Here is a 12,953-nt window from a genome sequence, read left to right as displayed (position 1 = left end):
ATCAATACTCTAAATGTTATAATGATAAATGCCGATATAGATGTTTATTTTTTAATATTTACGTTTATTCCGTCGGTGACTGCGCCTTAATGACGCGTGTCGAAAATCTGCCCCCCCAAAAAAAACCAAAACAGACAATGCATACCAGACGTTTAAAAACAACGACAATAAAAACATCGCGTCCGGTTTGTTTGTTTGTTGGTTTTTATGTCCGTATTTGAAGGTTTTACATTTCGAATCAAACCCAGACGCCGGCGGTCGCGGCTGTTTTTATTTCGTTCGGGGGGGGGGGGGGATTTTTTTTTTTTTATTTATTTATTTTTTTAAACCGGGAGCGTCGCCGGCCAATCAGCGCGCGCGTTTCCCACGCACGTGACGTCAGGGGCCGTTATAAATAGGCGCCGCCAACCCCCTCCCCCCTACACACGTACAGCCGCCGCGCTCCCAGTGACAGAACGAGAACAAAACCCAGAGAGACATCCCCGAAAAACCGCCGCCACGACGGTAAATATTTACGTCCGTGTGGCCGAGCGAGGTCCAGCGACGGAGCCGCCGGCGGTTCGGACGCGGGTCAATAGCGGGTGCGAGCGCCGGGACCAGCGCTAGCGTCGGGCCGGCTAAAAATAGAACAATGGGACCAGCGTCTCGGCGTGCTTTCGGGCTCCGTTCCCCGCGGCCTGGTTTTTTCATGGCTTCCCGCGCGGTTTGCTTAATCGGACGCGTCGATGCGGGATAATCGCGCTGCCCCGACGGCGGCAACTTAGTGGGGTGGGTGATTATTATTATTATTATTATTATTATTATTATTATTATTTTCGGGTTGTGTGGACTCGGTCTGGGGGGGAGGGGCGCGTTCAACTAAAGGCTAGGCTAGCTGTTAGCTTACCGTAAATGACTGCTAGGCCAACCGGCCCCTTGGCGTAATTATTGAGGCTAGGCTAACCGCCAGCTCAGCGCGGCGGGTCGTGGTTAAGAAATCTCAGCTCGTTTTTAACTTTCACACCCGTCTCGAGCAAATTTTCAATACCATTTTGGAGGCTGGTGTACCAACTGCTAACTACTTGTTTCAGTCCTCAGTAAACGATGGCTCGTACCAAGCAGACCGCCCGTAAGTCCACCGGAGGAAAAGCTCCCAGGAAGCAGCTCGCCACAAAGGCTGCCCGGAAGAGCGCGCCATCCACAGGGGGCGTGAAGAAGCCTCATCGCTACAGGTGCAGTGTGCTGGCATAACTTTTATCTATTGCGTTTTTAGTAGATAAACTCCTATCAGAGCACGCACCACATACACTGACTCAATATTTATGTCAATGCGCATTTTTCTCGGATATGTTTAAGTGCTAAGTTCCATTAAAGGAATACAAACACCAATATCAAGGAACTTAAGTGCTGCCGGTACCGTTACTGACTTCCTCTGCGTTGCACTCCGTATGTTTTTGCATTAGGCCTGGAACTGTGGCTCTGAGGGAAATCCGTCGTTATCAGAAGTCCACAGAGCTGCTGATCCGCAAGCTGCCGTTCCAGCGTCTGGTTCGAGAGATTGCCCAGGACTTCAAGACCGATCTGCGCTTCCAGAGTGCTGCTATTGGTGCCCTTCAGGTGAGTTTCTACTAAAATGTAAATGTGTGGAACTTTACAGGAAGGTCTCTATTATCGCTCTATCGCTATTAAACTGACCCAACCCTTGTCCCCCCTCTCTTCCCTCATGCAGGAGGCAAGCGAAGCATACCTGGTGGGTCTGTTTGAGGACACCAACTTGTGCGCCATCCATGCCAAGCGTGTCACCATCATGCCCAAAGATATCCAGCTGGCCCGTAGAATAAGAGGCGAGAGGGCCTAGGGGCCGCCTTGGCAAAAATATCCTATTTATCGTAATTTTTGTGCACATTTTATTTTCTTTTTGTATTTTAGAACGAGAAATGCATCGGCCATTCCACTAAAACAAAAAATGATTGAAACAGATGTAGTTGATTTTCTGCGCTGGAATGTTGGAATAGCTTCTTCATGGGCCCTTATTTTAACTGGTGGTTGGGGGTTCAGCCACTCTGCTAGTCCTCAGGCTCTTTTCAGAGTGGCCCTGTGGTGTAACGATACGGATGTTAGAGCCTTCCCTAGAGGTGATTTATCATGACGTCACATCTTCCATGGGGGTCCAGGGTTCCTTTTTATCCATGTCTGCCCCTTTTCATAGTAAGCCAGCAAGTCTTTCACAACAGGTCTACTCTGTAGTGAGAATATTGTTTATACAGTCTTGCTGTACACAACTGCAAGGAGCGCAATGGGTCCCCTGTATTTTTCTGGACTGCTTTTTACATGTTATTTTCCAACATAAATCTTGGCAGCTACATTTAATACTATTTATGAAGTGGTGTCACATGTCTTTCTATTAAAGGTCTTTACGAGTACAAATCTGAGCCATGGATTTTATTACAAAGAACTGCAACACACCTTGTTAATATTGTACACATTAAGTATTTACCTACTGTTAACACCTTTATGACATCACAATCACTCATTTAGAAGGGTCATTTGTCGTGGCTTGTCATACAAACCATTCTGTATGCTTGAAACCCGTAGCTGTAAGAAGAATAGTTGGATAATTAAATCCCGCTGAGTTAAGTGGGTCATGCTGATATATCGTAATTAACCGTACCGATTCGGCAGACTATGTCTTCACACTCACTGATGGTGCTCGCTCTCAGTGCCACACAGCAGAAACCCGTCGCGTGAGTAGTTTCTGGGGAGTCTCTGTGAAAACAGCCAATCACAGGCCTTGGTGACATCTGGAACGAGCCAATGACAACAGGGCGGTGGTGGCCTGGGAGTTACATCACCGCTGGTCCTTTTCACTGAAGGATGTGGGGGCTCTGCTTAATTTTCTTCTAGGTCAATGTGTTCACTTCATATGCAAATGTAAACAGACATTCAGAATAGACTGATTTCTAGCCAAATTTGAGGAAACGGCATGTTCGACGTTGCAAGGATTACCGAATGTAGTAGTGCTGGAGGTACTTACGCCACACAGAAGGCAAAAGTTGTATAGTCTGACTGCGCAAATCTCCCAACACATGAGATCTCGGGGTAGTGATGTTGAAAAAGCTCCTGGGGAGAGAGAGACCTATTTGCTCAGACCAACAATGATTCTGCCATGTATGTGAAAGAAACATGCACACAGTACTAAAATGATTCCTACTTACCACCTTACTGTTTTTCTCTGTGCATATCAGATGTGTTTCCTTCATGTCTAATAGCACTTCCTAGAGACCACATGACAACCACTTCAGTGTATATCCAAAAACAACATTGTCGTTTGTATGTTATGACAAATGTGTGCTCCGGGCGAAGCGCCCTACAACCTTGCTGGGCAGGTTTTTCTGTAAGACTTGTGAAATTGCCTGCTGCAACACCTCCTTGCCTCCAAACTACAATGAAAAAGTACGAATGAACCATCGGCATGTTCTGTCTCACACAGTCGCACAACGTTATACACTTACAAATATGGCTATAAATATGCAATGGCTCAGGTGACTGTACAAATACACACCATTCCAATATTTGCCTTTCCCAAGAACTGCACAATGTACACAATCCTGTGGGGAGAGGGGGAGAGGTTGTTCAGTGTCTCAGGAGTCGCGGTAAGGCTTGTGACAAACGGATGAATGCCTAAAGACACTCCCAGAACAGTTCAAACAGTTCAAACGCGGTGCATTTACAAAGAAGGTGAACCCCCCTCGGCTTTAACCTTGCTGGAGGAGTTTGGTCGCCGACTTGCCTCCCGTCTTTAAGACACTGTGTCGGAGAGGATTGATGCTCCTCGCCGGGGGACCACTGAGCGGAGGCGGGCCGGAGCTGCAGCGATGGGTTCTCCGCCCTCAGTTCCCGCAGGAGTTTGATGAGTGGTCGGTAGGCAGCTCCCTCCTGGTCCCTCCAGCGCAGCACACGTATGGATAGGGGACGTCCCTTCAATCCAGACAGTACCACGCTTGCCTGAGTTGAGTAAATGAAGAAAAAAAAAGAAAAGAAAAAGACTTATGTCGAGATAAACACAATGTTTTAATTATGAAACTTGTGCTGGGACAACCTGGGATGACCATCATCAAGCAAGATTCATCAAGGGTATGGCTGTGCAGGAGAAGGAGGTTTTTACAGGGACTCTCGATTTCAAGTGTCTGTTTTAGGCCTTTCTTGGCCTTAGATATTGGGAAAGAAAAGGGCAACGGGTGTACATCTGTCAAGTGAGACAAGACAAGTGTTTTATTGATCAAATATACAGTAAAACACATGAAAATTCTTGTCACATGGCAAACAAAAACTACATAGGAAGGCAATGGAAAGAAGATAAGTCACAAATAAGGGCAAAAATATACATAATAAAAATAAAACACTGGCAGTTCCAGAGAATGTAAAAATGGGTAATATAGCATATGTATTCTGGGGGTTATTGAAAAAGGGAGAATATGACTAGACAATGAAGAATACAAATATTAAATATTCTAAATATAAAGTGGAGGGGTGCCGATTAATGTGTTTATTATGTCATTTAGCTCACGTGCATTGAATGTACAAGTGACCGCAGCATATGTTGTTGTGTTGATGTGATCAATATGATCAATAAAATGAGAGCTGCTAGTAGAGAAGACTGATGGCCCAGGGGGAAAAAACTGTGAGGCTGGTCATCCCTGTCCGAACGCTCCGGTAACATCTGCCTGACGGCAGCACCGTGAACTCTCCATAGCCTGGGTGGCTGTCGTCTTTCGCAATTTTTTCGCGATTTCCTGAAGGCATCGTGTGTGGTAGGCGCCTTAGACGGAGGGGAGGTGGCAGCCGGTGGCACACTCCGCTGTCTTCTCCACCCTCTGGAGGACCTTGCGATCAGCAGCGGACGCAAAGTGTGGCCCCGGTGGCTTCCACGGATTTACTCTTTTGAAAGCCCTCCCCACAGCGGCCGTAGTTAGGGAGAGAGTCCAGCCGTCCTGGTCCTCAGATGGCCTCCCGACAAGAATGGTGTTGCTCCCCTCAAACCGTTGCGTAGAAGGAAGAAGGTGTTGGGCTCGTCGGAGAGAGAGGCGACGGGCTGGGTATCACTGCTATTTCTCCCTTTGTAGTCGGTGATGAATCGCAGTCCACACCACATGCGTCTCGGGTCAGAGCTGTGAAAATTCTCCATGTTTTTTTTGTTTTTTTCCCCCCGTTTTAGATGTTGTCCGTAGGTTGGGAAGAGAGAGAAGAATGGAGGTGTGATCCGCCTCACCAAAAGCAGGATGGGGGGGGGGGGCTTAAGGCTGTTCCGCATTTGTGAATTATAATGGTCAAGAGTCTGATCACTACGGGGTAGGAAGTGAGCAGTGTGTTGTAAGTACTGATATTTCAGACACCCGCCGAGAGTTAAAGCGGACCTATTATACTCCTTTCCTCCAAGTTAATCTATGGTCTAATGGTCTCTGAGATCCCCAAAACATGTTTTGTACAACCCATTCTAACATGCGTCCAATCCACCCACAGCCTACAGTAACCTAACGTGCATGCACGCAAACACACACACACACACACAGCAGAATTATTTTTAAAAATACTAACATTTCCCTTTTCTGCAGTTTCATTATAGACAGCTGGTTTTAATTCCTATTTATTTTGAAAGATTTGTGCTGGTCTCTGCAGCCAACAGAGCAGTTCCCAGGATAAGTGTAGTTCGTCCATTTAATTGTCCAGGGATTGAATATTTGCAAGTATAATGCTCGGTATCGGCGGATTGCTGTATCCTGTCCGACATCGGCACAGGATACTGGTGTTTTTTGCTCTTTTCTTTCCCTCCCGGTGGTGTGTCGGTAAACAAATCAGCAGCAGGACAGAAGAATCGCAGCAACTCATGTGAGTTGAGAAAAGCTCCGCGGCTCCTGCTGTGCCTCAAAGCAGGAAGGTCCTGGGTTCGATTCCCGCCTGGGGCGCTGTTGGCACCGTGCTCCGGGCGGATTATCTCCCAAATAGGAGCCTTTCTGTGGAGTTTGTATGTTCTCCCTGTGCTCACATGGGGTTTCCTCCATCTAACGTCAGTAAGGACCCCCACTAAAAACATGCACACATCATCGTCTGACCAGCGATGTACACTCATCACCAGGTCCCCGGGCGCGTTGACGAATGCTGCCCACTGCCCCTGGCTGTGCCCCCGGAGGAAGGACAAGCCAGGATGGGTTAAAAGCAGAGGCCTCATTTCACCGGCAACCATCCAAAGTGTGTGTGTGTGTGTGTGTGTGTGTGTGTGTGTGTGTGTGTGTGATAATTAAAGATTCTTCTTCTCTTCTTCCAGTGACGAACAAACTTCCAAAAGGGCCCGTTGGAGCGACAGTGCCATACGCACAAGAATAAAAAAAATAAATAAATACAAACAATAATAAACGTATCGAGTTATAGGTTAAAGTGCAACAAATGAAGCGGGCCCGGGTTTGAGAATTGAGAGCGGGTCCACCGATTCGACCAAAGGCTTGAAGTGCATCGAGTGTCCTGGCTTACTTGTCCGTTTCTGGAGTTACGCAGGGAGATTCCGTTGATCTCGTCGATGACGTCCCCGGGGCCGATAAACTTGTCTGCGTGCGCCTGGCTGCCGGGCAACAGGTCCAGGACAAACACGCGCCCGCTCATATACCTGAGAGGGAAGCGCACAAGTCGGAGCGGAAGGACGCACAGAAAACCGGTCATGAAGAGGGGACGGACGGCGACACCGGAAGGTCATTGAAGTGGGAAGTTGATACTTTTGAAACGGGGGAATACCAACCTCAGCACCATTCCGAGCTCCCGACAGGGAACCATCTCATACGTGTCATATACCTGGGAAAACAGGGACACTTTAACAAATTAAAGGCTATCAGCCTTTCATTCATTCAGTTAAGGCCCTTCTCGTTGTTTTGACCGGCCTTGTCAATGGATATCTTAATTTCTTTTTAATCAATCAAGAATATCGCTATTTATATCATGGTAGCACAGTAGGAGACCGGCAAATAATTCCCCAATCAAAGTCTTACCGGTAACAGCCAGCTCTCATCCAGAAAACTGCAGTTCTGTAATGGGAGAACGTTTTGGGAGGAAAAAGTTATTGTCCGCGGTCAAAAACAAGATCAAGCAATTTTTCAAATAATCAACAACCGGTCGAAGAAATGTATTGCTGGCACACAGCGCACAGTCCCGTTACAGCCTGTTTACTTACAGCCCTTCGACGGAAATAATGGGACAATTCCTTCATCGTCCATCCATTCATTCAATTCTCTCCTTAGTATGTTTTGTTGCTTTACACACACGTTCCGCTCTTTGTTTTGCTCTCACCTCCAGGTCCATCTGGAGGTCCATCTGAGAAAGTACCAGCAGCAATGACATGAAGGGCTCTGAAACGAATGACAACAAACAGCGGTTCACCGTCGGGGCTCTCTGTTGATGTTCGTTCCAACGCTTTCCATTGCGCGTAGTCGGCCATGACAGCCAGGTCGTGTTCAAGCCTCACCCGTATATTCCTCATTCCTCAGGAGTGAAACTGCTGGATTGTACCACTGGAAAAGGAATTTAAAAAAAATACAAGTTCAACAACTCCTTTTTGTGCTGTATTTAGCAACTGGTATTTGCAGCATTGAGTAATAAAGCATGACTTTGGGGTTTTGCTGTATTTCGTTTTTTTTTTTTAATATAATGGAATATAGGGGTTTATAGAAACATCCAGAAAAACCTTAAAAACCAAGATTATTTGGGAAGAGGCAGACTTAAAACAGCTCTATACAATTTTTGAATGGTGAAAGTAAATTGGGACATGCATATCAAATATATAATCTTTTTAAAAACAGCATTAAGGCTTTTTGGATCATGAGGACATTAAATGTGCGCAGACGATCCAAGTGTCCGAATTAACGCTGGTGGCCAGTCCGATGTGTTGTCTATTTGAAAACACACGCACACAGGGAGTGAGGATGTGTCCTTGCTTCACAAAATGTCCTCACTCAAGAGGTTAAAAAACTCACACTGACGCTCACAAGTATAGCAGTACACACACACACACACACACACACACACACACACAGGGTGAGGATGTGTCCTCGCTTCACAAAATGTCCACACTCAAGAGGTTAAAAACTCACACTGATGCTCACAAGTATAGCAGTACACACACACACACACACACACACACACACACACACACACACACACACACACATCAAAGTGAGATCTGAGTTAATACACCTGGTTAGTGAGTGCCTATGTTCCTGGTGCACTTCTAAACCAAAGAAATGTCAATTTGGAGACCGTTCCTCACAAGTATAGTCAAACCAAGTATAGTAAAACACACATATACACAAATACCACAGGCACTTTTATTATTTTACACTTAGAAAAAGTGCTTTTAGCGTTTGAGTACAAAATGAGAATAAATGAACCAAGGCTGTTCTCCAAGGGTAATCTATAAACACCCACAGATATACACTGTAACACACAATATAGACAGAAACAGAGATAGCGGGGGTACTGTCAGACCTCGAGGACTCTGGGGGTGTGCAGTAGATGTGCGATGAACTGCTGAAAGACCTTTCGGCTGAGGGCCAACCTGATCAGGTAGCGGCCTCGGCCCTGAGCCGTGAGCAGCTTCTTGCAGACCCTCGTCCGTTCAACCGCCAACGACAGCGTACACAGCCTGTGGAAAACATTTCAGTAAAATGAGGTCCCCAGCACATAATGACAAACAGCTGGGGGGGGGGGGATGTGTGCTTAATTTTGCCAAACTGAGCTGTGTTTACATTGATTACAGTGCTGTAAACTGTAAACATGATAACATCAGCTATGATCTGAATACAATGGTGACAAATAACCTGACACAAAATGACTAGTAAAAGAGAAAGTGTCACTTTGTCATCTCTAGTTTTTACTTGCCCTTAAATGTAATGGAAGCATTATAAGTAAATGTACTTCATATCCAGTGCCTTGAGGATAAAATACTGTACTTTGGTCGTGCTCAGTGCTCTGGCATATCCTGATTACAATTTATAAAAAAAAAAATTAAAAAAAAATGTATAGGTGGTGTCATATTCATTAACAAATATGATTATGAATCCTGATGTACTTGAGTACCGGAACAAAGTATTTGTACTTCATCACTTTCCACAACTCGGGAACAGTTACCTGCCGCAGGTGTCTTGCCGGGGAAGCGCTTCAAAACAGTGCCAGTAATCTCTCTGTACCAGACTCAGAACTGGCTCTAAGAGAGACAACAAGCATGCACATACACTCACATAGTGTACGGAATCCGATGTGATGTACAACACAACAATATCATATGTTGAAATGAATTAAATATGAAACGGAACATCCTTCGGTACTGACGTTGGAGTCCTTTCCTGAGGATGAGTTCAAGAAGTTCACAGCAAGAGGAGAGATGAACGTTTTTATCCGTCACCGCGTTTCCATCTGACTGCAGGTTCAAAATACACACTAAAAGGAAAAAAAAAAAAAAAAAAAAAAAAAAAGAAAGTTTGATAGGTCCCGTATCTTCAGTCTATTCATGACCCGTGCAGGTCTTTCAAGATACTCATGCAGCCTTCCATGCAAGCCTGTTCGTCACGTTCTGATCCACGCTTTGGAATTCGTGATCGCCATTAAATACACATCAGCATTCACGGAATCATGCGTTAACGCATTGGTGTTGGGAAAAAAAAAAAAAAAAGTCGAAACGATGAAGGTTAAAAGAATGACAGGAACACAAAATCCAACCCATGGGATCAAATCAGCCTCTCTCAAAGGTTGCTTTCAGATGGACAGACAGATAGACAGAGACAGACAGACAGACAGACAGACAGACAGACAGACAGACAGACAGACAGATACAGACAGACAGACAGATAGATATAGACAGATAGATATAGACAGACAGACAGACAGACAGACAGACAGACAGACAGACAGACAGACAGATAGATAGATAGATAGATAGATAGATAGATAGATAGATAGATAGATAGATAGATAGATAGATAGATAGATAGATAGATAGATAGATAGATAGATAGATAGATGGATAGATAGATAGATAGATAGATAGATAGATATAGACAGACAGACAGACAGACAGACAGACAGACAGATAGATAGATAGATAGATAGATAGATAGATAGATAGATAGATAGATAGATAGATAGATAGATAGATAGATAGATAGATAGATAGATAGACAGACAGACAGACAGATAGATAGATAGATAGATAGATAGACAGACAGACACTTTATTTATCCCCAGCAGGAATTGCAGAGTAACAGCAGCCCACATCAAAACAAAAGGCAACAATCAAAACAAAAATGGGCAATAAACCTGAAAATGTACAAAATAAATTAAAAGTTGCAATATGCAATAAACCTGAAAATGAAAAATAACCCCCTGTTTCAACAAACAATACCCAAATAATCAGTCATCGGCGCAATTTTAAGAAAGCCCCTTCTCTCATAATAATAATAATAATAATAATAATAATACTGATGATGATGATGATGATGATGATGTACCCGTCCCCATAGAGACGTTCAGCTTGCAGTATCAAACATTTAACCCTTCAGCAGACATACATCATAGACGACATACCTCACGTACGGACATGACGACGACAAGGAATAAAAGACAAATAATGGAAGCATCACCTCGGAGGGTCCTGAGCAGAGGGTCCTTGGGGGCCATGTCGTCCGGGGGGACGCGGCCGAACAGCTGGGGGGACGGGACGCGCCTCCCAAGCAGCGACGCCGCCGCCGGGCAGCCCACCGAGCGCGTAAGGTTCCGGGAGGGATGGCGGGGGCTGCCGGCCCCTAAAGTGGTCCCCAACCCGCCAATGCGACACACACAAAAATCATGTCAAAACGGTGTTGATGAAAAGGTATTTACCGTTGCAGAACGCGACGGCGGCGTTTTTTTGTGCCCTCGATTAAACTCTGATTAGAAGCAAAAACAATAATTCGCAACCCCCCTGCATCGTGGGACTTGGTTGCGCCCAACCAACGAGCTTCTCCCCGCGTTTTACGCTGCATTCCACCGAGAGCGGAACTCGTAAAATCCGTTTTCCCGTACCGAGGCGTTCAATGGGACGGCCATTGAAATTGCCATTCCAAGTCGCGATTTCGTGAGCATGCACCCGTTTTGTCGATTGTGTCACCAGTTTGCCACACAGACACAAATCTACGGCGGGCGTCCATGTTTTCCCGAACAGAAGCAACGGAACGCGCTCAGCTGGAAAGTGGGGACGGCACTCCAGTCGAAATGACCGATGTATTTCCTAGTCTGGTTTGAATGCAGCATTAGCGCCGTATTTACCAAATAATAATGAAAAAAAAAAAAACACAAAAAAACCCAAAACAAATAACCCGTTAAAATTCAGGAGGAACAGACATTGACAGACACCGTGAGAGAAAAGATGAAGAGTGTTCGGCCCAAAGTGACGCCCTTGGAGCCCTCACTCGCTTATATTGCAGAACACTACAGCATATCGACTCACCGCGCCATTCCGACACATGACGGTGACTCATAGGGGAAAAAACAAACAAACAAACAGAAACCTGGGCAATAATAATGCAGTAATAAAGTGATCCACTGCATCAATAATAGTTTTTTTTTTTTTTCATTGATACATTAATATATATATTTGTTTTTGTGCTTTGTTCCGCCGTCTAAAATTCGGACCGCAGCGACGCCCGGCGGCTCGTGGCGGAACCGTAGTCTCGACGGAAACACCCGAGTTTGGCCGAGTATCGATCCGCGGTCACTTCGCGCCGCTCGGAGCGGATAAAGAGCGCACTCGGTCCTGACGCAGCGCAAGAAGCCGCGCGTCTCTGATGCGCGCCGGAGGAATAAACTCGCTCTACTCGTCCCGTCCCGGTTATTGTAGAGGGAGATAGGGAAGGGAAAACTCCTTTGCAAAAAAAGGATACTCGTGTATATCACAAGGTAAGGATTTTTTTTTTTTTAAACCGCCTCATTTCAAAGGGAGTCTTTCCCCGTAGTACTTTGGATTTTACAAAATAAAACCGTATAAATAACATAGCCTATAGAGATGCATGCGCAATCCGATATAATAAACCGAACAATAAAATTCGGTTTGTCTTCACACGCCTTATTGCATTGCGCCCCGCCACATTTTGTGCAAGAAATCCAATTTGCACCGTATAGATGTAAAACAAAGGGTTAATGTGAGAAAACCTCCACCCCAAAATGTTGCACAGCACCACTGTAGGTCTATTTGTCTTGACGTTGACTTGCAAACAGGGGTTGACCAGCCTTATTATAGGAAGGCACTACCTGCGCTCGTCACTAATCCTGGCTCTCCCCTAATAATCCCCGACAGCTTTGGATCTGACATGCATCCATCCAGCCGCGCAAATGTCTTGTATATGTCCGCGATCGTAGCGTTGTGTGTAACTCCACGTTGGGGATCCGCGCCCTGGACGGCGATTCCCACGCATCCTCCTCCAAACACCGGAAGAGTCTATTTGCACTTGGAGCATCTCCACCTAAGTAGTTTACAGGTCCAGTGTCAAAGGTCAGCACGCCTACTGCGGTGTGGTTAATCCCATCCCAAGTCACTTAAACTGCGGTGTTTACACCGAGAACATGCCTCCTGTTGCTATGCCTCAGAATTGGAATTAGTAACTAATTCGACGCGAGAAAGCAAAAGGGCCGCAGGGATCGACCGGTGTCGAGTCCGGTTTGTGTCATGTGTCGTCGCCCTGGGGACCCCGGCTGGGGTCTCAGTGGGAATGAGAGACTGGAGCTCCCTTGACACGTCTCTGGGCTGACTGGCAGCAACACCGAGACCCCTCGCCCCCTGTTGGCCCTGTCTCCCTGGACCACGGCGGTGGCTGGTGACGCCACCGCCACCGCCTCACCTCTCTCCCTCATCCCAAACTCAATACACCCAAAATATGCCTTGCGTCCAGCTACAGTGCAGGGGT

At 46.0% G+C, this 12,953-nt stretch overlaps 2 protein-coding genes across 2 annotated transcripts; one reads left to right on the top strand and one right to left on the bottom strand.

The window, feature by feature from the left end:
- Positions 1–404: 404 nt before the first annotated feature.
- Positions 405–2,406, top strand: LOC307245712 (histone H3.3A). The gene is made up of 4 exons (XM_080021360.1): positions 405–504; positions 1,071–1,211; positions 1,443–1,596; positions 1,709–2,406. The coding sequence occupies exons 2-4, from the start codon at positions 1,084–1,086 to the stop codon at positions 1,835–1,837; spliced, it is 411 nt and encodes a 136-aa protein (XP_079877486.1). The 5' UTR covers positions 405–504; positions 1,071–1,083; the 3' UTR covers positions 1,838–2,406.
- A 36-nt stretch (positions 2,407–2,442) lies between these two features.
- Positions 2,443–11,531, bottom strand: LOC307245364 (uncharacterized protein; the record flags this gene model as incomplete). The annotated part of the gene is made up of 17 exons (XM_080020911.1): positions 2,443–2,574; positions 2,651–2,745; positions 3,014–3,099; positions 3,195–3,254; positions 3,354–3,419; positions 3,542–3,587; positions 3,770–3,984; positions 6,505–6,637; positions 6,767–6,819; positions 7,014–7,049; positions 7,312–7,370; positions 7,487–7,532; positions 8,506–8,662; positions 9,148–9,223; positions 9,349–9,456; positions 10,656–10,817; positions 11,501–11,531. 17 exons carry the CDS (start codon positions 11,529–11,531, stop codon positions 2,540–2,542), a joined length of 1,464 nt encoding a protein of 487 aa, XP_079877037.1. The 3' UTR covers positions 2,443–2,539.
- Between the last annotated feature and the right edge of the window lie 1,422 nt (positions 11,532–12,953).

The sequence above is a fragment of the Zeus faber genome (assembly GCF_960531495.2).
Source record: "Zeus faber genome assembly, chromosome: 20".
In the NCBI taxonomy this organism is placed as follows: domain Eukaryota; kingdom Metazoa; phylum Chordata; class Actinopteri; order Zeiformes; family Zeidae; genus Zeus; species Zeus faber.
This window is presented reverse-complemented; position numbering and strand designations above follow the sequence as displayed.